A 22,499-nucleotide genomic window follows, 5' to 3' on the forward strand; every position below is an offset into this window, starting at 1 on the left:
TTCATATATATATATATATATATATATATATATATATATATATATATATATATATATATATATATATATTGTCACGGGCTGAAGAATCACACGACAGGGTTTAGTGCAAAGTAATGCCCCGGAGGGTGTATTTATTGAAGGGTGCTCTGTGTAGTGCTGAATCCTGTGGTGTCCAGTGCTCATCCTCGGTGCCGCGTGATCCTGTTTGCCGGCCGGCTGAGTGCAAGGGAACTTGGGGTCCGGTGCTCAGGTGGCGGGCTGGTCGATCCGCAGCTGTCTAGAGGGACAAGAGACACAACGTTAGTTTCAGTCATCTGAAGATCCTCTCTTCCTTGTGTCACCTTCAGCCACAGCGTTTATAGTCCTCTCCTCATCCGCTTTTTATTTATTTTTTATTTTTTTCAGGTATATTTACAAATAGTGTTTCTGAATTGTGTTGGGAAATGGTTGAAACTGCCAGCATATCATGCCGTGCTTAAATTTCTCACACTGGCTGAATAGTCAGGAAATATGTCAGTATGAGCCAAGAATGACCAAATAACTCCATACTGGAAACTTTGCTTGCTATTGCCAGTGACTTTGGGTAAATTGTGCCTCAGAAACCACAATAGTTGAATGGGAAAATGATTACGGTCTCAAGTGTGTAATGCGTAGACTAGTGCTAAATTTAAATATTTATGTAAATGTAATTGCTGCTCCAAAACCTAGTGAGCTGCTCATTTCATTTATGACACAATAGATGCTTCAGACACAATGAGTTTCAAAAGCTAGACATCCTAATTCTGTCTTTTAAGATACCTTGCCTTGAGGCAAGCATCACATCCTTTGCAAAGAAGACAATCACAGAATGCCTTGAGATAAACTCAGTGAAGAAATAAATCTAGTGTGTCGGATAATTTATTGCGCTGCAAAATCAAATGTTTAAAAGGAATTTTTCCTATTTTGGTTTTGCTGTTACTACAGGAATTTGCTCAAAGTTTTAGACTTAATGAATAGGTAGAATCTTGCTGCAGTGAATTTTGCAGGGCTATTTTCTTCAGTACAAAAAACAAAACAAAACATTAATTATCTGTGTGGCGAGTGGGGTGGGGCCGAGAGCCATGGGAACGGGGCGAGGCCAGTGGAGTGATTGGAGATGAGCGACACCTGCTCGACCCACCGGTCTCGAGTCCCATGGAGGAGATGGAAGGATATAAAACAGGAGCGATGACAGTGAAGGATGAGAGAGGACCAGGCCTGGATTTAAGTTTGTGTTTTTGTGTTGTGTTGTATTTTGTTTGTCCGCCGGTTCCCGCCTCCTTCTTCCTGTAATCATGGAGTTTTTATTGTTACAATCTGTCTTAACAACCGTCATTAAAAAATCTCAGCTAACATATACAAGTTTGTGAAGTTTTGACAGCCTGATTAAAAGCATTTCATATTTGGGTGTAGCTAAGAAAGCATTGTTTGAAAGGCCAGTATTTTACTCCTTAAGAGAGAATGTGGCAAATAAAAACTGAAAAAGTTTTGTGATCTGATGAGGCTCATATTAATATGAGACTTGCATAGGTTTGGCGCAAAACAGATACATCTAAAAAATCAGATTACACATCAACTACATTAGCTACTGGCAGAATCATGCTTTAGAGTTGCTTTCAAGTAAAGGAAAATGAAAAGGCTGTTGTTATCATGGGTAACTTGGACACAGCCAAAATACAGGCAAATCTTTAAAGAAAACTTGATTCAGTCAGCCAGAGATATTAACTTTGGGTGGAGATTTATTTTCTAGTAGGGCAATGACCCAGAGTACACAGCAAAAGGCTGTGAAGGAATGGATGAAGAAAAGTGATTATAATCTAATTGAAAATCAGTAGTATTATCTAAAAGACGTAGTCCACATATACTCATTGTTAACTTTAGAGCTCAAACATATTTGCATTTGTCTGTAGGATTAGGCAAAACTTTCAATGTGCAAAACAATGTGCAAGCAAAAGGTTGTAATTGCTGCTGAAGGACAATGAACATAATTACAGACTACAGTATATATTTCAGGAAGCACAACATATAATGCAGAGAATGAATCCTTTAGGAACCATGTTCGTTCTTGCGAAAACTTTATAAAAAAAAAAAAAGAGACAGAATTGACTACACACCAAGTCTATGAACATTGAGTTATGTAACCATAATACATTTTTTACATTATAACGCTTGTACAAAATTATGGTTAAAACAAGTCAGTGGGAATCCTGTTTACTGCATTCAACCAGAATTACATGAGAGTACAATTTGAAAGTAATATGTTGATTTTAAAATAGTGGTAGAGCTTCATATTTTGTGTTGACATTTAAATTTTTTATACATATATAATTATTTTCATTCATTGATAAATGGTGTATTTTTAATGTATTTGATTTTTAGGTAACACTTTATTTTAGGGCCTCTTAAAGGATTAGTTCACCCAAAAATTTAAATTAGCCCATAAATTACTCACCCTCAAATCATCCAAGTTGTACATGACTTTCTTCTTTCAGATGAATCCAGTCGGAGTTATAGTAATAATAGTCTTTGATCTTTCAAGCTGTTTAATGACACTCAGTTGGAGTTGCAGTGCATCAGTCCAAAAGAAGTGAAAAAAAAAGCACCCATCCATAAAAAAAGTGTCTCACACAGCTCCGGGGGTTGAACAAAGTCCTCCTGTAGTGAATCAATGTGTTTTTTGTAAGAAAGATAACCATATTTAAAATGTAATAATCAATTTAATCTAGCTTGCATTCACTGTTGTACACAGAAGCAGTTCTGGGCTGATGACGTATGAGGTTGGCGTTTAACTCTATAACTAGTTGCTTAGCATGCATATTACAAGAATATTAGCCATTTATTAGTACTATTTAAGCACATATAAATGCCTTATTCTACATGACCTTATTCTACATTCCTAATCCTACCCAATACCTAAACTTAACAACTAACTTACTAACTATTGATAAGCATCAAATTAGGATTTTATTGAGGGAAAAGTCGTAGTTAATTGTGAATGTGTTCCTTATTCTAGAGTGTTACCGATTTTTATTTGTATTTCTAATGTCTTTACTGTTTTTGATCAATTTGAAATGTCCTTTTTTTAATAAATAATTTTTGAATGGTAGAATATATTAAAAAAATAGACCAGAGAAACATGAAAACAAACTGACAGGCTAAATAAAAAATAAAAAAAACACATGATGTTAAACAGTTAGATGGTATGTAATTTAATGTTTATTACACCAAATAAACATCATCCAATTACATGTGACTTTTGTCCAGTCATTTTAATGGGTGTGACATGTAGAGCTATGTAGAACCACGTTCCCAGCCTTCGTAAATGAAGCATGCATATATGTTGTTGAATGTGACTGAGATTACAGTAGATTTAGGAAAGAGCTGACACAAAGGGCACGGACATTGACCAGGGTGATTTAGAACCCCAGGGTATAATATTGTTTAGTTGCCTTTCACATTAAGTTTGAATCATACAACACAGTGTTTACTTATCTGATACATCCTTAATAAAAATAACTTAATGTTAAGGTGTTGTAGATAGTTTATAGAGTATAGCTGTGGAGTTCTGAGTGCTTTATAGTATGTTGATATGTGAATTCTAGACTGTTCTTGGTGGTTTCTAATTGATCGTTTTTTGTTTTTTTCAAAAGAGTCCCACTTTCAAATCTATATGACAGGAGCTGGGACCCACTAAGGGGCCTCAGGAAGGGCATGGGCTGCTTTAAAATGGTTCAACTGGTTATTTTATCAATAAAATTAATATGACTAATAATGTTATTAATGTATTATAAAAATGTAGTTTAATTAAAATGATAAAAGGCTAAATTTGAGAAATATTTTTTGTTATATTTCCCCCCTTTATAATAATAATTTTGTTTATTTCCCCACTTCTGTATTAATAAAAAATATTAAAAATGACATATTTATATCAGTTTATAATGAGTGTAACAGCTATGTACTTACAGATATAATTTCATGTAGGTTCATTTTTTTTGTACAAGTATAATGTATTATCTTGTAAGTACACAATATGTGCATTTTATCAGATGGTTAATTTAAATGTTAGTGCATAGTATGAATATGGTAATCATTCAGTGCCATATTATATTTGAAAATATCATGATGCTTCACCACTGTCACGCTACTTCCGTAAGGGTGATTTTAGTTCATTTGAGTTTGTCAGCATTGATATGTGTCAGCATTTATGACCATGACTGACTAGATTATTAGGCATTAACAACACTGGAAAAGCTTAAATAAACCATAGTAAAGGGTGAGAAACAAATAAAGCAATATGGAAACTATGTTGTCTGTTAATGCTTAATTTTTGTCCCACCATTTTCCTTTCATTTGCATTATGCGAATAGGCAAAACAAAATCTCCATTTGTTACTATGGATCCCTGTGGTACTGTACATAAAGATCAAGTGCACAGGCCTGGTGAAGTTTTGCTAAACAAATGTTTGTTTAAGTCAGGACCTGTCGTTCTGCTATAGTGCCATAAACAAGTCATACTTCGTTATTACTAATTTACACATTTCAAATTAATTTCAAGGTCAAAGTTTAAAGTCTAAGTTAAATGTTCACACACAAATGAAAATGTTGTCATTAATTACTCACCCCCCTGTTATTTCAAACCCGTAAGACCTTCATTGATCTTCAGAACACAAATTAAGATATTTTTTATTAATTTTGAGAGCTCTTTGACCATCCCATAAACAACAAGATTCCTACCACGATCAAGGTCCAGAATCATAGTAAGGGCATCTTTAAAATTATCCATAAGACATCAGGGGCTCAACCGTAATCCGTAACCGTAAAGTTATGAGAATACTTTTTGTGTGCAAAGAAAACAGAAATAATGTACACTGTTCTGTGTCAGCAGCACCTCACGAATACGTTGTTCAGATTAAAGCGTAAACAATGTATCCACGTTGTGCTGCTGACACAGAACAGCATATGTTGTTTACGTTCAATGGATACACTGTTAAATGGCGCCAGGGTGATGCGGAGGAGATGAATTGGTGAATAAAATATATAATTTTTGTGTTTTTTGCCACAAAATGTATTGTCATAGCTTCAAACAAATATGGATTATTTTTACAACGTCCTTGCTACGTTTCTGAGCCTTTGATTGTAGTTGTAACTTTACTATAGGAGGGTCAGAGAGCTCTCGGAATTCATCAATAATATCTTAATTTGGGTTCTGAAGATGAACAAAGGTCTTACAAGTTTGGAACGACGTGAGTAATTAATGACATAGTCTCCATTTTTGGGGAACCATCCCTTTAATTTTTTTTAAATGTTAAACAAATTAAAAACAAATTATGTCTTATCTCCTTCAAAGTCACCACACTTTTCCCAGATCACTGCTCTCATTGTTTGCTTAACCTCTGCTTCTCTTAAACAACTTTATAATTTACATTTTAAATAGTGTCAAAAGTAATATGTTCATATGTAAGCTAGACACATCCTTCACTATCCGTTCCAGTTCTTTGGAAATTTGCAGAGCATTAGCAGATTCCATGCATGTCTATTTATGATTAGTGTGAAACCTTACAAACTGTCCTCTGCTTCCACCACAGCTGAAAATATCCTTCAACGAGTCCAGCCTGCAGAGCACTTTCGAATACCCATCTGAGAGCAGTGTGTGGGACAGCGGAGAGGACGAGGAGGAAGGAGAAGGAAAAGGAGGAGAAGAGGATGGAGGGATCATTGCAGGGAGGATAAGCATTCCTCGTGCCAGCTACAGCAGCTCACCCACTCACTCCAACAACACCACGGGTGAGTAGGATGAGAAGAATGACAGGAAATGGATAAAATGAGAGGAAGGCACATAAACCACGGATGAGGTGAACAGGAATTGGATCCAGTTCAAACATAATTTTACGCACTAAATATATGTACTTTTTGTCCTAATTTTTTTTTTTTTTTTAAACGCAACTTTAAGAAGCCCAGTGTAGTTGTGAAACTACTACTATGAAAATTGGAATCTGTTCCATGTGATTTTGCAAGAAGTTAGGTCAGTTTGATTAAAAAAAAAAAAAAAAAAAAAAACTATATATACAGAGGAGTTATTTACTTTCTATATAATTATAATGCTTGTTATAATGATTGAATTGATGATGGTGATTGTTGAGATGATTGCCAGGTTCATTCTTTCTTTACGGCTCTAGATTTGAGCAATATTGACACCTACTGGTCAGTCATGATATTACATCCATTGCATTTGGGTAGTTGACAAATCACATGGGCATGAGCTTTTTTAAGTTTAAAATGTATATACATGTACTGGGGAAAGTGTATATTAGAGATATGTTATAATATTAAAATGTTTATAATTGTGTGTGTGTGTGTGTGTGTGTGTGTGTGTGTGTGTGTGTGTGTGTGTGTGTGTGTGTGTGTATATATATATATATATATATATATATATATATATATATATATATATATATATATATATATATATATATATATATATATAAATGCTCATCAAGCCTGCATTTATTTGATCAAAAATACAGAAAAAACAGTAATATTGTGAAATGTTATTACAAATTAAAATAATAGTTTTCTATTTGAATATACTTTAAAAAAAATAATTTATTCCTGTGATGCAAAGCTGAATTTTCAGCATCATTACTCCAGCCCTCAGTGACATGTAACATCCAGTCTATCACATGATCATTTAGAAATCATTCTAATATTCTGATTTATTATGAGAGTTGGAAACAGTTCTGCTGTCTAATATATTTGATGAATAAAAGGTTAAAAAGAACTGCATTTATTCAACAACAAAAAATTCTAATAATATATATTCTAATAATATATTTTCTTTACTATCACTTTTTATCAATTTAACACATCCTTGCTGAATAAAAGTATTGATTTTATTTTAAAAAAAGAAAGAAAAAAAATTACTGAGCCCCAATTACTGACCAGTAGTTTATATTGTTATTAAAAAAATATTTATATTTTAAAAACATAGCTTCTTTTTCTTTTCTTTTTTTTTTACTTTTTATTCATCAAAGTATCCCAAAAAAGTATCACATGTTCTGAAAAAATATTAAGCATCAGAACTATTTCCAACTTTGATAATGAATCATCATATTAGAATGATTTCTAAAGGATCATGTGATAATGATCCTAAAAATTCAGTTTTGCATCACAGAAATAAATGATAATTTAAAACATAATAAATTTAAAAACCATTATTTTAAATTGTAATAATATATCCCAATATTTTTTTTTTCTTCTGTATTTTGATCAAATAAATGCAGGCTTGATGAGCAGAAGAAACTTCTTTCAAAAACATAAAAAATTATAATGTTTCTGTACTGTTTATATATGTGTGTGTGTGTATGTATATATATATATATATATATATATATATATATATATATATATATATATATATATATATATATATATATATTGTAACATATAACGTTAAGTAAACATCATTATCATTTTAATATATTGTATATTATTGTCTTAATATTTAAAGTGTACAGTAAATGGAGTACAGTTTCTTTGATAGTTCTATAGTCTAGAGTGACATAAATGCCTTTCTTCACTTGTCCTCAGATCTTTCCAGTTACACACCTAAACACTCCGTGGAGTTTAACGCATGGCAAGAACACAAGCTTGATAAGTCTGCTCACCAGGGGGAAGATACTTCACAGAGTACAGAAGAGGTCATGGTAAGAAATAAGAATATGTCCAAAATTCTGGTGTAAATTGAGAAGAACATGATATTTGTACCTGTCCATGTAAAATAAGGGCATTATGTGAACTCTTTGGGAATGACACTGTCATTAAAATCCCATTATTTTTTATTATTATTACTTATAATAGTAACCTGTCATAATAATAAAAATAAATTGTTGAGTTTAAAATCAACATATTAGAATCCTTTGAAAATGTTACAGAAAAGTACTTTTTAAATATATTAAAATAGGAAGCAGCTATTATAAATTGCAATACTATTCCCAAGATTACTATTTTTACCGTTTGATTAAATTAATGCAAATGTAATTTATTAATGCAAAAATAAAAATGAAAAATCTTATCAAACATACAATTGTAGTATCTACAATATTACGTATTTTTATAAACATTTTAGGGGTTGTGTTATTGTCAGTTATTTTTGACCAAACTAATATTAGTGACCATGTATTTCCAGTAATTTTAGCACATCTCTCTTGAACAAGCCAGATGGTTTTAGGCATTGATTACTGTATTTCCGTTGCACAAATGCTACAAAACAGGTTTCACAACAAAGTTTAATATTTAGGTTCAGCAGTAGAACAAACCCCTGAGTAACAGTATTAATATTGTCCTGTAAAGAACCAAATCCCTTTTTTTTTCACCAGCTGACACCTGCTGATAGCTCCTCTCTGTCAGACTTCAGCAGTGAACCAGCCCTCTACTTCTAAATCTTCCGGATGTCTGGAAAATACGGGACCAACCATTGCCTGCCAGCACCAGTCTGGAAGCAAAGAAACAACTTCCAGAACAGTGGGACCAGTAGCAAACCAGCACGGAAACATACATTCCCTATTCAATGCCCATACACCATCATCGTCAACAGCAGGACTGTTCTCATTGCTGATCCACACAGTGGATGTGTCACTCACATTTATCCTCCTGTTGCCACCGATTGTGATTGTGATAGACATGGAAAATGGCTCAAACAGTCATTCCACTCTTGAATTCCACTCTTCCATCACATACTTGCTCGACGTATGTAATCCTCACCTCATGAAAGTGACCAAATTTCTAAAAGAGAGAAAGATGTGAGACTTCTCTTAAAGTAGAGAAGGAAGCTTGGAAGGTGTGTAATGGGACTCCAGAAAGATATAATATTAGGGTGAAGCAACAAAAAATTAAATAAGTGACTTATGTACAGTATGACTGGTAAAAGGGTGCCACAATCTATGTTCATTGTGATGTTTTTGTATATGCATGTGTAGGTCTGTATTGACATGACTCCCAAACTATAGAAGCCCTCCACTTTAGTTTCATTTGTTTCCTTTTGTATGTCTGTGTTTCAGTCAAGGTAGGCATTTCATGCACACACTGATATACTATACAGCTAAAATATACTAATAACACGTTAGTGATCCTAGATCTGTTTTAACGAGCAGCTTTTAATTGGTCAAAACAATTAATTTTGCTTTTCTTTTTATGGTAATAGAATTTATTAATCACTTAAAATTTCTGTCATAATTCGGATCACAAATTCAATCATGAATGCAAGTCAATCTTGTGAAGAAATGCCCAGGTTCAATTTCACCCCATAGCATAAATACAACAAAGGCTGTTTTTAGGACTACCTCTGTAAATTTTTGTTTTATTTATATGACATTTACACATTTCCTTCCTTCTCATTTTCATAATAATGAAAAATATTCTCAACGGTTTCCATTATCATAATCTAGTAAAAATATATGCAATACCAATTTCATTGTATTATTAAATAATTTTTTACATTATGGTAATGATAATTTCAGTGGGATGGGTTGTACCTTATTCACATTCTAAAAATCCTGTTTAAGAAACACATTTAACATATACATTTATTACCTCACTTTTTTATTTTAATCTGACCTGGAAGTGTTCTTGACAGGCTTTGTTAGATTTATGCTGTGCAAAAATGAATTAGTTTGTCAATATTCCTGCTTTAGTTTTGAACTGTACATTCTTGCATTCTTTATGATGGAAATATTAGTTTGTTATTGGGCACGCTGTATTCATGGGCCACGTGTGTGTGCGAAACACGAAGACTACATACACACAATGCCAACTGATTTGAGTGTGTCATATCTGTTAAATGACTTTGCCGTATCTGCTGACATGTCTCCTCAGCCTCTCCGACCAGTATTGATGTAGTTTATACGCTCCAGGATGAAGTTTTCATAATTTATTTCATGCATTTTTTATCACTTTTTCACATTTTTAGTCATAGGGCAAACATATTTTACATCTTAGTCCTGTGCTTCTTCATTCATTTGCACTGTTCTGTTTTTGCTTTATTTTGCACCTTACGCAGCTCTTGGTTGGAATAATGCCTATTAGGGATCGAATATCACATTTCTTGAAATTGATTTAACAAAAATAGTATGTGTATCCATTGAGAGCATAACATTTACTTGAAGCACCAGCTATAGCCCTTATCAGCTCAAAACTGCTGATCAATATTCTCTGCACAATTATTTTTTAAGACTCTGGCTTTGTTCACACTGCACACAATTCTGATTTGGTCTCCTAATAAAATGTTTAGGGCCGACTGTCTGTGCTGTTATTTTGAAGGTGGTGAATTTGGATCCATTTCTTCAAACAGTGTAGTCAATATCTGGTATAATGTAGACTTAACCAGTGACATCAGCTTGTGTATGTCAGGTTTTGATTGTTCTTGTAAAAAAAAAAAAAGCTAAATGCAGCCTTGGAGACATGTTGATTTATTATTTTTTGAACGGTAGTACATTTGAAACTTGCTGCCTGTCTGAACAAAGCCTTTGAACCCATGTTTTTTCATGTCACATAATTAAGGGCAAATTTTATTTAAGAGAATGTTAAAATAAAGCTATTTTACCAAGTGTTAGAATTCAACCAAGTCTTATTGTACATTCTAGTTCAATTTGTCACTTTAGCACATTCCAGTCTATAACAGATCCTCCAGATGTTCTTTGCAAACATTAAATATTCTTAAGGGATGTATATTAGATGTTCAGAGTGTTGGGAACTATTGTTTTTGTGTCTTACAAAATGTAATGCCACTTCAAGTGCTTCATTAGTTCCTGTAACTCTAGTCAAGCTGCTCATTGCTCTGGTGGTTAATATAGTTTATGTCAAAACGTTTCTTCATCCTTTTTGTTTTATTCATCAAGAGAATATTAAATGTACAATTTTGTTTTGATGAATTTGAGGGGAGAAAATGTCAAAAAACAAGGAAATGTTCAATAAACGAATGAAGGCTATGAAGTGTTCACAGTTTATCTTAGAAGGCTAATCTTTACATAAAGAAATTCCCTTTAAAAACATCAAAAATTCACAATATATCTTTATTAAAACATTACACCAGACACCAAGCTATATCAAAACAATTTATAACCTATACATCAGATACAGAACTTCCAAATAGGAATGAGAAGTTATATTCTGAATTTATATGTTGATTACAAAAGGGAAGGCTGGTAAAGATAAAAGAGAAGAAGTTAGAGAGGATAACAATGGAATGTATACACACACACACACAAATAGAAATATTCAACATTAATCAATGATCTTTGCTGCTTCTTGGTTCAGTGGCTTTGGTCAGATTCCCTGTTTCCTTCTTTAAAACACTCAAAAGTGTCTGAGAGCTTTCAAGAATCTGAGAGATAGAGAGAACAGGTTTAGTCAAACAAGAATGACACTTGCACTGAGACTGAAGTTCATCAGTTTGGCAAAGGCTAAAAAAGTTCAATTTAAACCGAACCAAACAAAAAAAAAAAAATTGCTTTATGTAAGCGTTTTCTGCAGTTGTCCAAACACTGGCATCATTATTTCAAAACACTAAAGAGGATAGTAGATCTTTTTTTTTATTTTTTATTAACCAACAACATATATAATTACATTTTAATTATAGAGTAGAGGCTAGATCTTTTTAATATGTAGAAGTGACTATATTATATCTAATAAAGTTTGAATGTACTGACAAACCAGTATATCGACCTGGATGATTAATTTGCTAATATACACCTAAAATGGTGGAAGACGTAACTTGGGGGAGAAGAATGGTTGCATAAAGTCATTATTTTAGTTTTATTTGTGCACAAAAAGTATTCTCGCAAGTAGTTTCGCAAAAACGTAAGTTGAGCCACTGATGGACTGTTTTACCGATGTCCTTACTACGAACATTATATTTGCATTGCTGTCTATAGAAGGGTTTAGAGAGCTGTCAGATTTCATCAAAATATCTTAATTTGTGTTCTGAAGATCAACAAAGGTCTTATGGGTTTGGAAAGACATCAGGGTAATGACAGAATTTTAATTTTCGGGCGAACTAACCCTTTAAGTTTTCATATGTGCAACATTAATAAAGCTACAGTAGTTGTTGGTTTTTCTGATCCTTCCCGATTAGTAGTAGTATATTTTTATTTAATGTCAGCATCTTAGGCTATTTTCTTTTACAAATACAAGTATTACAAAAACAATAAAAACCAGCAAACAAACACATAGTTATATTACACAATAGTTTTGTTCCCCTCCCAATGAAGAGAACATGAAATATTAAAAACAGGTTGACTGTGTCCTTACCTTCATGTATGCTGCCTCTGTCTCCGCGATGGTGCGGTCAAAGTCAGCGCGGGCAGCAAGGCGGCGTGCCAGGCTCTCGTTCACACGACTCAGCTTTTCTGTCAGCACACGGATATCATGCTGCAGACGACTTTTCTCTGCTTCCTCCTGCTGGATCAGCCGGTTTAAATCTTCTCTTTTAGAGCACAGTTCCTCTATGCCTGAGAAAGACGAGGAGAATGAAGGGGGCAATTTTTAAGAAGAAATTAAAAGGCGGCTTCAGGCACATGCCGAAAATAATGTTTTCCTTGCGTTTCTTTACATTCATGTTGTGATTGCTGTAAGGGAGTATGTATAAGTTGCAGACGAAGGCTTGCTCAGCAGTTCCTCCTACTAATTGAAGCAATAATGTGCAGGACTTTATCAACCACTGATTCAAGCTGTCAGGTCACTCTGTGAATATTAATCCATCACAATGTACAATGATTGTGAAACTAAAAATGTACTGATGGACAGGCCGTCTGTTCAGCTTGTTTCAACTTGCATCTCTAGACCCTAAAGTTTGTGTGTGTATATACACATGCTTTAAAAAGGTCTGTGATCAGTAAGATTTTATTTATTTTTTTATGTAAAAGTCTATTAAGCTTCTCTCTTTATTTCATCCAAAAATAGCACTTAAGATAGCACAAAATATAAATATTCTGTAACTATATACACTACTGTTTAAAAGTATTTATTTATTTTTAAAGAAATTAATACTTTTATTCAGCAAGTATGTGTTAAACAGATAAATAAATGATAGGAAAGCCTTATATTGTTACAAAAGTTTTCTATTTTGAATAAATGCTGTTCTTCTGAACTTGAATTTATCAACAAATCCTAAAAAAGTATCACAGGTTCCAAAAGAATTAAGTGGCATAATAGTTTCCAAAACTGATAATAAATATGTTCAGAATGATTTCTAAAGGATTATGTGACACTAAAAATTTGAGTAATGGATGAAAAGCTCAGCTTTGCCACCACAGGAAGAAATTATATTTTAAAGTATATTTAAAAAGAAAGCAGTTAGTTTAAATTGTAATATTTCACAATGTTACAGTTTTTTTAATGTATTTGTGATCACATAAATACAGCCGTCATGAGCATAAGAGACTTCTTTTCAATATGAAATACGTTTGTTTGTACAAAGACAAATAGCATAAGAACACTTTGTTTTAAAAGAGGAAATTTTTGGGAATATAAATGTATTACCTTTTATCATTAAACTAGAACAGCTGTAATGTTGAAAGTGAATATAGAAAAAGTTTTGTTACACTTTCTGCTTTCTCAAATGTTGGTGAAACAGGTTACAAACAGTTTTTGTAATGAACTCTGGTTACTCTGCTGGTAACCTGTATTAACTTTGAAAAGAGAACTGACCTCTGATAATGCAATGACACTAAACTTTAAACATGTCCAAATACTTTTTTAAACCACTGAAGCCTTAAAGGAATGCCTATTTACGTCTCTCACAAAAACACACGTCTTCTTTGCCCTCAGTTAGTTATAAAAGAAAAAAAGGCACAGGATGACAGGTGTCACAAAAGTCTTCTAATCACTACTAAGCTACTATAATGACTACAATTGGTAGCGTAGACTAGCTGAATACAAGTTTCTTATACCCATGACAAAGTAACATACAACTATAAGAAAGTAATATCAAAAAGAAAACAATATTTTTTAGGTCGATGTCTACTTACACTTGACAAGCTCATTGTTGTAGGTTTGCAGCGCTGCTCCTTGCTGGGTCATTCTGATTAGCAGGCTAGCTCTGTAACTACAAGAAGAGGCCCGCCTGCACTAGTTTAATCACTAAGAGCGTTTCATGCAACTTAGCATTGAAGTCTGTTTGTTGGTTGTACCTTGTGAGTCAGATTCTTGCTTGAATTAGCAAACCACTAACTTTACTGAGCGTTAAATGGAACACATCTGCGAGGGGAGTAACGTTAAAGAAAACATTCCAGAAGCCCAGCAGCGATTAAGTCAAGTCTCCCTCCTGTTTCCATAGGAACGTTCAAGAAGCGTCATCACGTCGGTTTCCGTTAGGCTTTTATTTTAGAATTTAGGATAGTAAAAACAATACAGTCAGATACATTTAAATATTAATCTCGAATAGAGCCAAATACCTGCGCACTACCTGCACGTATGATTATTTATTATTTTTTTATTATTGTTGTTGTTGTCATTACCAGTACTAATAGTTTTATTTATTTATTTGTTATACATGTTTTATTTATTCAACATAATAAGACTACTATTTATTATTATTATTATTATTATTATTATTATTATTACTACTACTACTACTACAAACAACGTCAGCGTGTCGTCATCTGCGAGCGACAAGCGTTTGAAGAATAGCGCTGTAATTTGTAGGTGTTATGTCTAAAGAGAATCATTTAAATGCTTTGATCATATGATTTTGGATTACACAGTCATGGAGTAAAATGAAAATATACGCATGGTAACGTGACAAAACATTATTCTTGTATCCCAGGGTATATGACTATTGTTTACACTACAGCCTGAGAGAGGAATGAACGAAGCCCAGTCGATGCCGCAGGGTCTTTCTGCAGCCTGGGACACAGTGACATCTGCACTGGTGAGTGTTAGATATAATACGGTGTAACTGGGTAAAAACGGTTGCTGAAATCGCGTCTGGTCTAAATCCAGCTTCTAATTGTAGCTTCATTAACAAAGCAAGTACCTTTGGAAAACGTTGAAACCCAATCATGATTCTCTTAGGTGTCTCCTGTGCCACCAAATGCTTCTACTGATAAGGTTCTCTCTGAAGCCTTGGCCCTGCTGGGTGTACATGGACTGGGTCAGTATGTGGAAGGTTGGCTGCTTGAGACTCTGCAGGTGCGTTTGACTACTTCTGTTGCACCAGACTTCTGGACGGGGCTCAAGCAGCCAGAGGGGGAGTCACAGGAGAGAGACAGGGCAAAGGCTTTAATAGAAGCCTTCCAAAACCTTCTCCAAGAGCTGCAACCTTTCCTTGGTATTTCACACCCTACTCGTTTGGCAACTGTTTTTATTCAAATATATTTACATTTATTAACAGCCTATGTGTATTTGAAAAACAGATGTTAGAAAAGTATAGAGTTTGTTTATTGTTGCAGTTGTGACATAGCTGACTTAATTTTATTAGAAAAGCTATAAAACTACAGTAAACTATATAAAGTGTACTTTTTGTTGCTGGTTGAAACTCTAAAATCGAGACGTTGTAGAATAGTTGCTCTCAACTGCCCAACATAATTCTCTCTGTCTCTCTTGTTTTAATATATTAATTTATAATATTTATGTTTATAATTAATAATAATAATCCCCTTAGTTGACCCTTCAGGTGTTGAGCTATTGTTTTTGTAAAGTCAATGGAGTTCTGTAGTAAGTTGTATTTTGAAACTTTGAAGCTTTTTTCCTAGACACTGATATATTTTTCCTTAAATGTTTACGTTCCATAATGTGAAATCTAAAAGTTCTGATGTCTTAATGTATTATTTATAATTTTTATTTTGGATTTAAGGGGAAATTGTGACCAGATTTTTTTGTCCAGTGTTTCTTGAGTCTACTGTGTTAATATCTCTTTTATTTCTCAAGATGGTCTTGAGAGACTGGGCTCATGGCAGGATGAGGGTCGTGGAGGTCTGTCTGGTCCAGGGGCCTGTGGTCTGACAGAGAGAGCTTTCTCTGTCATTCGTGCCATTCTTCTGTTCTCTCCTCCACCTGTGCTGCAAGAGCGTGTGTTAGAGTTTTACAGCCGCACATTCTCCGTACACATGAGTCAGGCCGGGGAAGCAGTGGAGGCTGAGGAGGGCCATGATGAAGGTGGTTTGTGCCCAGGCTGTGCCGTCCTCCCTCACCTGTGTTGGTGTCAGGAAGCTCTAGAGCAGCTTCAAGGGCTCAGCCACATACTGTGAGTTGAAGAGAAATACTGTACCATTCTGATAATACTACAGATGCTGCCCTTTCCTTTGTTGTTTAATCACTACTTGCATAATGTTGCTGTGGTGTAAGAGAGCTGAATGTCTGTATCATTTAATTTGTGCAAGTCTTTGAAATGGAATTCTAGCATGCAGCATATTATACAGTACATACAGTTTACTACAATTTTTTTTTTTTTGTAAAAGCATGCAGTATTCCCAGTAGTATTTTATATAGTATGTTTCATTTTACACATTAAAATACATTTTCTGTGTCCAACAACAGGAGAAGCAATGTGCTCAGTGCAAAACATTTTTGTTTTGCATCTTAATCAGTATCACAACAGACAATAGTGATATGGATTGATTTTATTTATGGAGAAGTATTTACAATATTTTATCTAATGAAATGGACTCAAAAAGTTAACTTCAAAATTCTTATATACTCAACAGAATAAAACATTAATATGTGTGCTAACATTCATAGGCATCCATAGCTATTACTGCATAACAGTAACATTTAAAGAATATCAAATACATCAAGTACTTTCTTGGAGAGGTGGATTGCTAGGATATATAATGTCTTCATAAATGTCTGATGAAGATTTCTTATCTAATATCTTATAATGTTCATTTCAGCTCCACACTACAGCTGTTGGAGCGTGTGAGCTCAGAGGCCGTGACCAGCATCTTGCACCAGCTGATAGAGAAGAGGATGGAGCAGCGCTGCAGGGGAGAATACGAAAGCTCTTTTCTCACAGACTTCAATGATGTAAACACTTTTCAAACAGTTACAAAGCAGAAGATGTTTAATTTGGTATGATCTTGAATGTTGATGCTTCAAATTATGCACAAGGGTTTAAATTTATGTAAAAATTCCATTAAGAGTCCGAAATGTGTAACTTGATTCATGTAGATTTTAAATTAGGTTGATTTGTCTGCACAAAACCTCTGCCAACTAGAACGACTAGAAGTGTGTGCAAATTCTGATGTGTGGCAGCTTTAAATAATGATAATTTATATCATTACATTAACATTTGATCTTTTGAAAAGTTCTACACGTGTAAAAACACTTCAAGTTTTTTATTATGGGTTTGGGGGTGTTCAGCAGATCCTGAACCCAAAGTCTGTGCAGCAGTCGTATGTAAAAGACCCCATAAATATGGGGTAGATCAGCGGTTCTCAATTCCAGTCCTCGCACCCCCCAGCTCTGTACATTTTGCATGTCCCTCTTTGTTAACACACCTAATTCAGATTATCAGCTCATTAGAAGTGCTCTGAAACCTGTTGAAGTTTACTTTACTTTGGAACATTTATTCACAGATTTGCACTGCACAGTGTCTTCACACACAGACAAGTGTGACATCATATAGCTCGGTAAATAAATACATTTTAAACTCTTCAGTGCACTTTTGAATGGAACATACATTTGCTTCAAACTGGAATCATGGCAGAATATCCTGTGGCATCAGGGCACTTTCATTCGAATAGAACAAACATCTGATGCGATAAGAGAGACATACAAAATGTGCAGATCAGGGGGTCACGAGAACTAGATATAAGAAGATGATAATATATTTTTATAATATATTTTATAATATATTATTATAATATATTTTTTTAATACACTGTACAAATTAGTGAGAATTTTTCTATTTGAAATGGTTGATTGGTTAAGAAACAGTCAATCCTAAAAATAACAGCTGCACTTCATTTTAAACTATGCTCATATGAAGTGTACTTAACCAAGAATTTCAAAAACAAGTACAAATACAAAAGTAACTAATTTAATGTAAATGGACTTTAGGATCAGTGTTATTACGTTGTTATTATCTACTCATTGTAATAACTTTTGCAAGTACATAATATTTGCCTAAAAAACAGGACTGTACAATAAAAAGCTGACAAAATCATAACATTGATTAAAGGGATCACCCAAAAATCTAAATTATGTCATTAATAACTCACCCTCATGTCGTTCCAAATCCGTGAGACCTCTGTTCATCTTCGGAACACAGTTTAAGATATTTTAGATTTAGTCCGGGAGCTCTCAGTTCTTCCATTGAAACTGTGTGTATGGTATACTGTCCATGTCCTGAAAGGTAATAAAAACATCATCAAATCGAACTGAATCGTTTGAAACGGTCTCCAATAAGCATTAATCCACAAATGACTTAAGCTGTTAACTTTTTTAATGTGGCTAACACTCCCTCTGAATTAAAACAAACCAATATCCCGGAGTAATTCATGTACTCAAACAGTATACTGACTGAACTGCTGTGAAGAGAGAACGTCTCTGGTTACTCACGTAACCTTAGTTCCCAGAGAGGAGGGAATGAGACATTACGTATGGGGAAATCCATTTCCTCGAAATTATGAAATCTGATTGAATAACTCTTTTGCTTGCAAATAGCCAATGGCACCCTCGCCCTCACCTGATTGGCTGACAGACATCAATATAGGAGAAGACGGGCGCCAAAAACCTCAGAATCTTCGACTGAACGAGAGTTATGAGGCTGGAAGGTTTTACACATGGCAGGTTACGTAATGTCTCGTTCCCTCCTCTCAGGGAACTAAGGTTACGTGAGTAACCGGAGACGTTCCCTTATCGAGTCGGTCTCTCGACATTACGTGTGGGGAACAATAAAACCCCCGCCGTGTGGGAAATACTGTCCGGCCCAGCTCGCATCGAGCCACAGAAGAGCATAAGCACTAATTCTTACAGCGTGTTAGCTCTAGGTCGGGTACCGGACCTGGTTGAAACCCCTCTTGGCAGATATCCAAATCAGCTCCTACACCATCCTAATCCCGTGCACCCAGATAAGCAACACTGGTGTGATATGGGGAAAATGCAGCAATATGTTGGTGCTTGGGAATACACTGCCGGCTTACAATGCGGGCATAATAAAGGGGCCACATTAGATAGTGAATGAATACCTCAACCATTGCTATTACTAAAATAACTGACTCTGTCTATAAGCACACAGGTCTATAAGCAGGTTCAAAAGGTGGGTCGGACAGCGCACTAAGCACGACCGGTCCCAGACAAGCCGCCTAGCTCCCCGAAGAAGCTCGTTATCAGGGGGTGCCTCCCCACTGAATGGCCGTCTAGCAAGTCACGAAAAACGGCGATAGCTGCCACGTAGACTTTCACTGTAGATGGGGAACTGCCAGCATCCAGACGTTCCTGTAGGAAGGTCAGAATAATGGAGATATCGCAACTCCTGGGGTCCTCATTTTTGTCAACACACCAGTTAGCAAATACTTTCCACTTCAGAGTGTATAAACACCTCGTCGAAGGGGCTCTAGCCTCTGCTATTGTCTGCAGCACTCGCTGATTTACTCCACGCTGATCTGCCACACATGCAGGTCCCAAAGCTCTGGGTTGGGGTGCCATATGGTGCCCCTCGCCTGGGATAAGAGGTCCCTTCTCGGCGGGATCCGCCACGGGGGAAGCCGCGATATGTTCACCAGTTCCGGGAACCACGGCTGGTTGGGCCATTTGGGTGCTACCAGGATCAACGCACATCTCTCCTCCCTTATCTTTTGCAGCACCAGCGGCATTAACTTGACTGGGGGAAAACCATACTTCCATCCCTTGGGCCAGTGGCTGGACAGCACGTCCCCCCCAGTGGGCGTTCTCTTGCAACGCAAAGAGGTCGATCTCCGCTTTGCCAAACAGATTCCAGATCATATTTATCTTTGCGGATGGAGCCTCCATTCTCCGTGTACAATGCCGTCCCTGGACAGCATGTTCGCTCCACAATTCAAACTGCCCGGTACGTGCACTGCTTGAATCGACAGAAGTACCCTGTCCGTCCATAACAGCAGCTGTCTCGCTAATCCCTGCAGGGATCGCGAATGCAAACCTCCCTGGCGATTGATGTACGCCACCACCGCCGTGTTATCCGTTCTGATGAGAACATGACCGTGTTTCACAAACAGAAGGAAACTCTGCAGCGCTAGATGAACCGCTTCCATCTCCAAGCAGTTTATATGCCAGCACATCTCCCCACCCCTTGGCCACGTACCGAAAGCTGGTCTGCCATCGCATAGGGCTCCCAAGCCTGATAGTGATGCATCCGTAGTGACCACTACACATCTGACCACTCTGCCCGTAGCAGCACCCTGCTCGAATATGGTCGTGCCGAACCAAGGCGCCAGAGTCTCAAACATGAACACGTTATGATAAGGAGTTCCGTTCCCACTCTCCACGCCTGCAGCTTCACTCGGCTGTGTAACCAGTGTTGAAACGGTCTCATGTGCAACAAGCCCAGTCTGCAGATGGAGGCTGCAGCCGCCATCAGACCGAGCAACCTCTGAAATGTTCTTAAGGCGATAGCTCTGCCTTGAATGAAGAGGGCTAGTGTATTGTGAATCGACTGGATTCTCGGCTCTGACAGCTTCGCGATCATAGTGCGCGAGTCCAGTATCATAACCAGGAATGTGATATATTGGCGCGGCTGCAGTGTGCTCTTCTGAATGTTCACAGACAGCCCCAAACCTGTCAAATGGGCGAGGAGTCTGTGTTTGTGTTCCTCGAGAGCGCTTCTTGACCGTGCGATGACTAACCTTCGAGATAGTTCAGTATGCGCATTCCACTGAGCTTCAGGGGAGCGAATGCTGTATTCATGCACATTGTAAATACACGGGGAGCCAAAGCGAGCCCAAACGGCAACACTTTGAACTGGTACGCCACACCCTCAAATGCAAGACGCAGGAAGCGCCTGTGATGGGGGGCTATCTGGATGTGGAAGTATGCATCCTTTAGATCCACTGCAATGAAGTAATCATCGGGCTGAATGTGCGCAAGGATCTGCTTCACAGTTATCATCTTGAACGTGCGTTTCCCGAGCGCTTTGTTCAGTAATCTCAGGTCTAAGATGGGGCGCATACAGTATTGTTCAAAATAATAGCAGTACAATGTGACTAACCAGAATAATCAAGGTTTTTAGTATATTTTTTATTGCTACGTGGCAAACAAGTTACCAGTATTTTCAGTAGATTGTCAGAAAACAAACAAGACCCAGCATTCATGATATGCACGCTCTTAAGGCTGTGCAATTGGGCAATTAGTTGAAAGGGGTGTGTTCAAAAAAATAGCAGTGTCTACCTTTGACTGTACAAACTCAAAACTATTTTGTACAAACATTTTTTTTTTCTGGGATTTAGCAATCCTGTGAATCACTAAACTAATATTTAGTTGTATGACCACAGTTTTTTAAAACTGCTTGACATCTGTGTGGCATGGAGTCAACCAACTTGTGGCACCTCTCAGCTGTTATTCCACTCCATGATTCTTTAACAACATTCCACAATTCATTCACATTTCTTGGTTTTGCTTCAGAAACAGCATTTTTGATATCACCCCACAAGTTCTCAATTGGATTAAGGTCTGGAGATTGGGCTGGCCACTCCATAACATTAATTTTGTTGGTTTGGAACCAAGACTTTGCCCGTTTACTAGTGTGTTTTGGGTCATTGTCTTGTTGAAACAACCATTTCAAGGGCATGTCCTCTTCAGCATAGGGCAACATGACCTCTTCAAGTATTTTAACATATGCAAACTGATCCATGATCCCTGGTATGCAATAAATAGGCCCAACACCATAGTAGGAGAAACATGCCCATATCATGATGCTTGCACCTCCATGCTTCACTGTCTTCACTGTGTACTGTGGCTTGAATTCAGAGTTTGGGGGTCGTCTCACAAACTGCCTGTGGCCCTTGGACCCAAAAAGAACAATTTTACTCTCATCAGTCCACAAAATGTTCCTCCATTTCTCTTTAGGCCAGTTGATGTGTTCTTTGGCAAATTGTAACCTCTTCTGCACATGCCTTTTTTTTAACAGAGGGACTTTGCGGGGGATTCTTGAAAATAGATTAGCTTCACACAGACGTCTTCTAACTGTCACAGTACTTACAGGTAACTCCAGACTGTCTTTGATCATCCTGGAGGTGATCATTGGCTGAGCCTTTGCCATTCTGGTTATTCTTCTATCCATTTTGATGGTTGTCTTCCGTTTTCTTCCACGTCTCTCTGGTTTTGCTCTCCATTTTAAGGCATTGGAGATCATTTTAGCTGAACAGCCTATCATTTTTTGCACCTCTTTATAGGTTTTCCCCTCTCTAATCAACTTTTTAATCAAAGTACGCTGTTCTTCTGAACAATGTCTTGAACGACCCATTTTCCTCAGCTTTCAAATGCATGTTCAACAAGTGTTGGCTTCATCCTTAA

The 22,499-nt window shown here is 36.3% G+C and overlaps 3 protein-coding genes across 3 annotated transcripts in view; 2 read left to right on the forward strand and 1 right to left on the reverse strand.

Moving 5' to 3' along the window:
• LOC127958068 (taperin-like) overlaps nucleotides 1-10,618 on the forward strand; it is a 44,329-nt gene extending 33,711 nt beyond the window's left edge. The window contains exons 2-4 of the mRNA XM_052556854.1: nucleotides 5,603-5,801; nucleotides 7,605-7,720; nucleotides 8,393-10,618. Of these exons, the coding sequence (XP_052412814.1) occupies nucleotides 5,603-5,801; nucleotides 7,605-7,720; nucleotides 8,393-8,455 (378 nt within the window). The 3' untranslated portion in view covers nucleotides 8,456-10,618. The remainder of the gene's footprint in view (nucleotides 1-5,602; nucleotides 5,802-7,604; nucleotides 7,721-8,392) is intronic.
• A 446-nt stretch (nucleotides 10,619-11,064) lies between these two features.
• LOC127958070 (microtubule nucleation factor SSNA1-like) lies at nucleotides 11,065-14,369 on the reverse strand. Its single transcript, XM_052556856.1, has 3 exons — nucleotides 14,039-14,369; nucleotides 12,321-12,520; nucleotides 11,065-11,394 (listed from the first exon to the last, which is right to left on the reverse strand). Exons 1-3 carry the CDS (start codon nucleotides 14,088-14,090, stop codon nucleotides 11,299-11,301), a joined length of 348 nt encoding a protein of 115 aa, XP_052412816.1. The 5' UTR covers nucleotides 14,091-14,369; the 3' UTR covers nucleotides 11,065-11,298.
• Nucleotides 14,370-14,663: 294 nt separating this feature from the next.
• On the forward strand, nucleotides 14,664-17,099 carry LOC127958069 (anaphase-promoting complex subunit 2-like). The gene is made up of 5 exons (XM_052556855.1): nucleotides 14,664-14,710; nucleotides 14,836-14,940; nucleotides 15,084-15,339; nucleotides 15,939-16,254; nucleotides 16,901-17,099. Exons 2-5 carry the CDS (start codon nucleotides 14,875-14,877, stop codon nucleotides 17,082-17,084), a joined length of 822 nt encoding a protein of 273 aa, XP_052412815.1. The 5' UTR covers nucleotides 14,664-14,710; nucleotides 14,836-14,874; the 3' UTR covers nucleotides 17,085-17,099.
• The last annotated feature ends 5,400 nt before the right edge of the window (nucleotides 17,100-22,499 follow it).

Source organism: Carassius gibelio, chromosome B5, assembly GCF_023724105.1.
Source record: "Carassius gibelio isolate Cgi1373 ecotype wild population from Czech Republic chromosome B5, carGib1.2-hapl.c, whole genome shotgun sequence".
Classification (NCBI taxonomy): Eukaryota; Metazoa; Chordata; class Actinopteri; order Cypriniformes; family Cyprinidae; genus Carassius; species Carassius gibelio.

Bases quoted from the DNA above. Each gene is read 5' to 3' on its own strand.
- LOC127958070 (XM_052556856.1), bottom strand. From the start codon at position 14,090: ATGACCCAGCAAGGAGCAGCGCTGCAAACCTACAACAATGAGCTTGTC. The intron at 12,521-14,038 runs GTAAGTAGACAT...CGTCTTTCTCAG, and splicing joins CAACAATGAGCTTGTCAAGT to GCATAGAGGAACTGTGCTCT. The intron at 11,395-12,320 runs GTAAGGACACAG...TCTATCTCTCAG, and splicing joins CAGAGGCAGCATACATGAAG to ATTCTTGAAAGCTCTCAGAC.
- LOC127958069 (XM_052556855.1), top strand. From the start codon at position 14,875: ATGAACGAAGCCCAGTCGATGCCGCAGGGTCTTTCTGCAGCCTGGGAC. The intron at 15,340-15,938 runs GTATTTCACACC...TTATTTCTCAAG, and splicing joins AGAGCTGCAACCTTTCCTTG to ATGGTCTTGAGAGACTGGGC. The intron at 16,255-16,900 runs GTGAGTTGAAGA...TGTTCATTTCAG, and splicing joins CAAGGGCTCAGCCACATACT to CTCCACACTACAGCTGTTGG.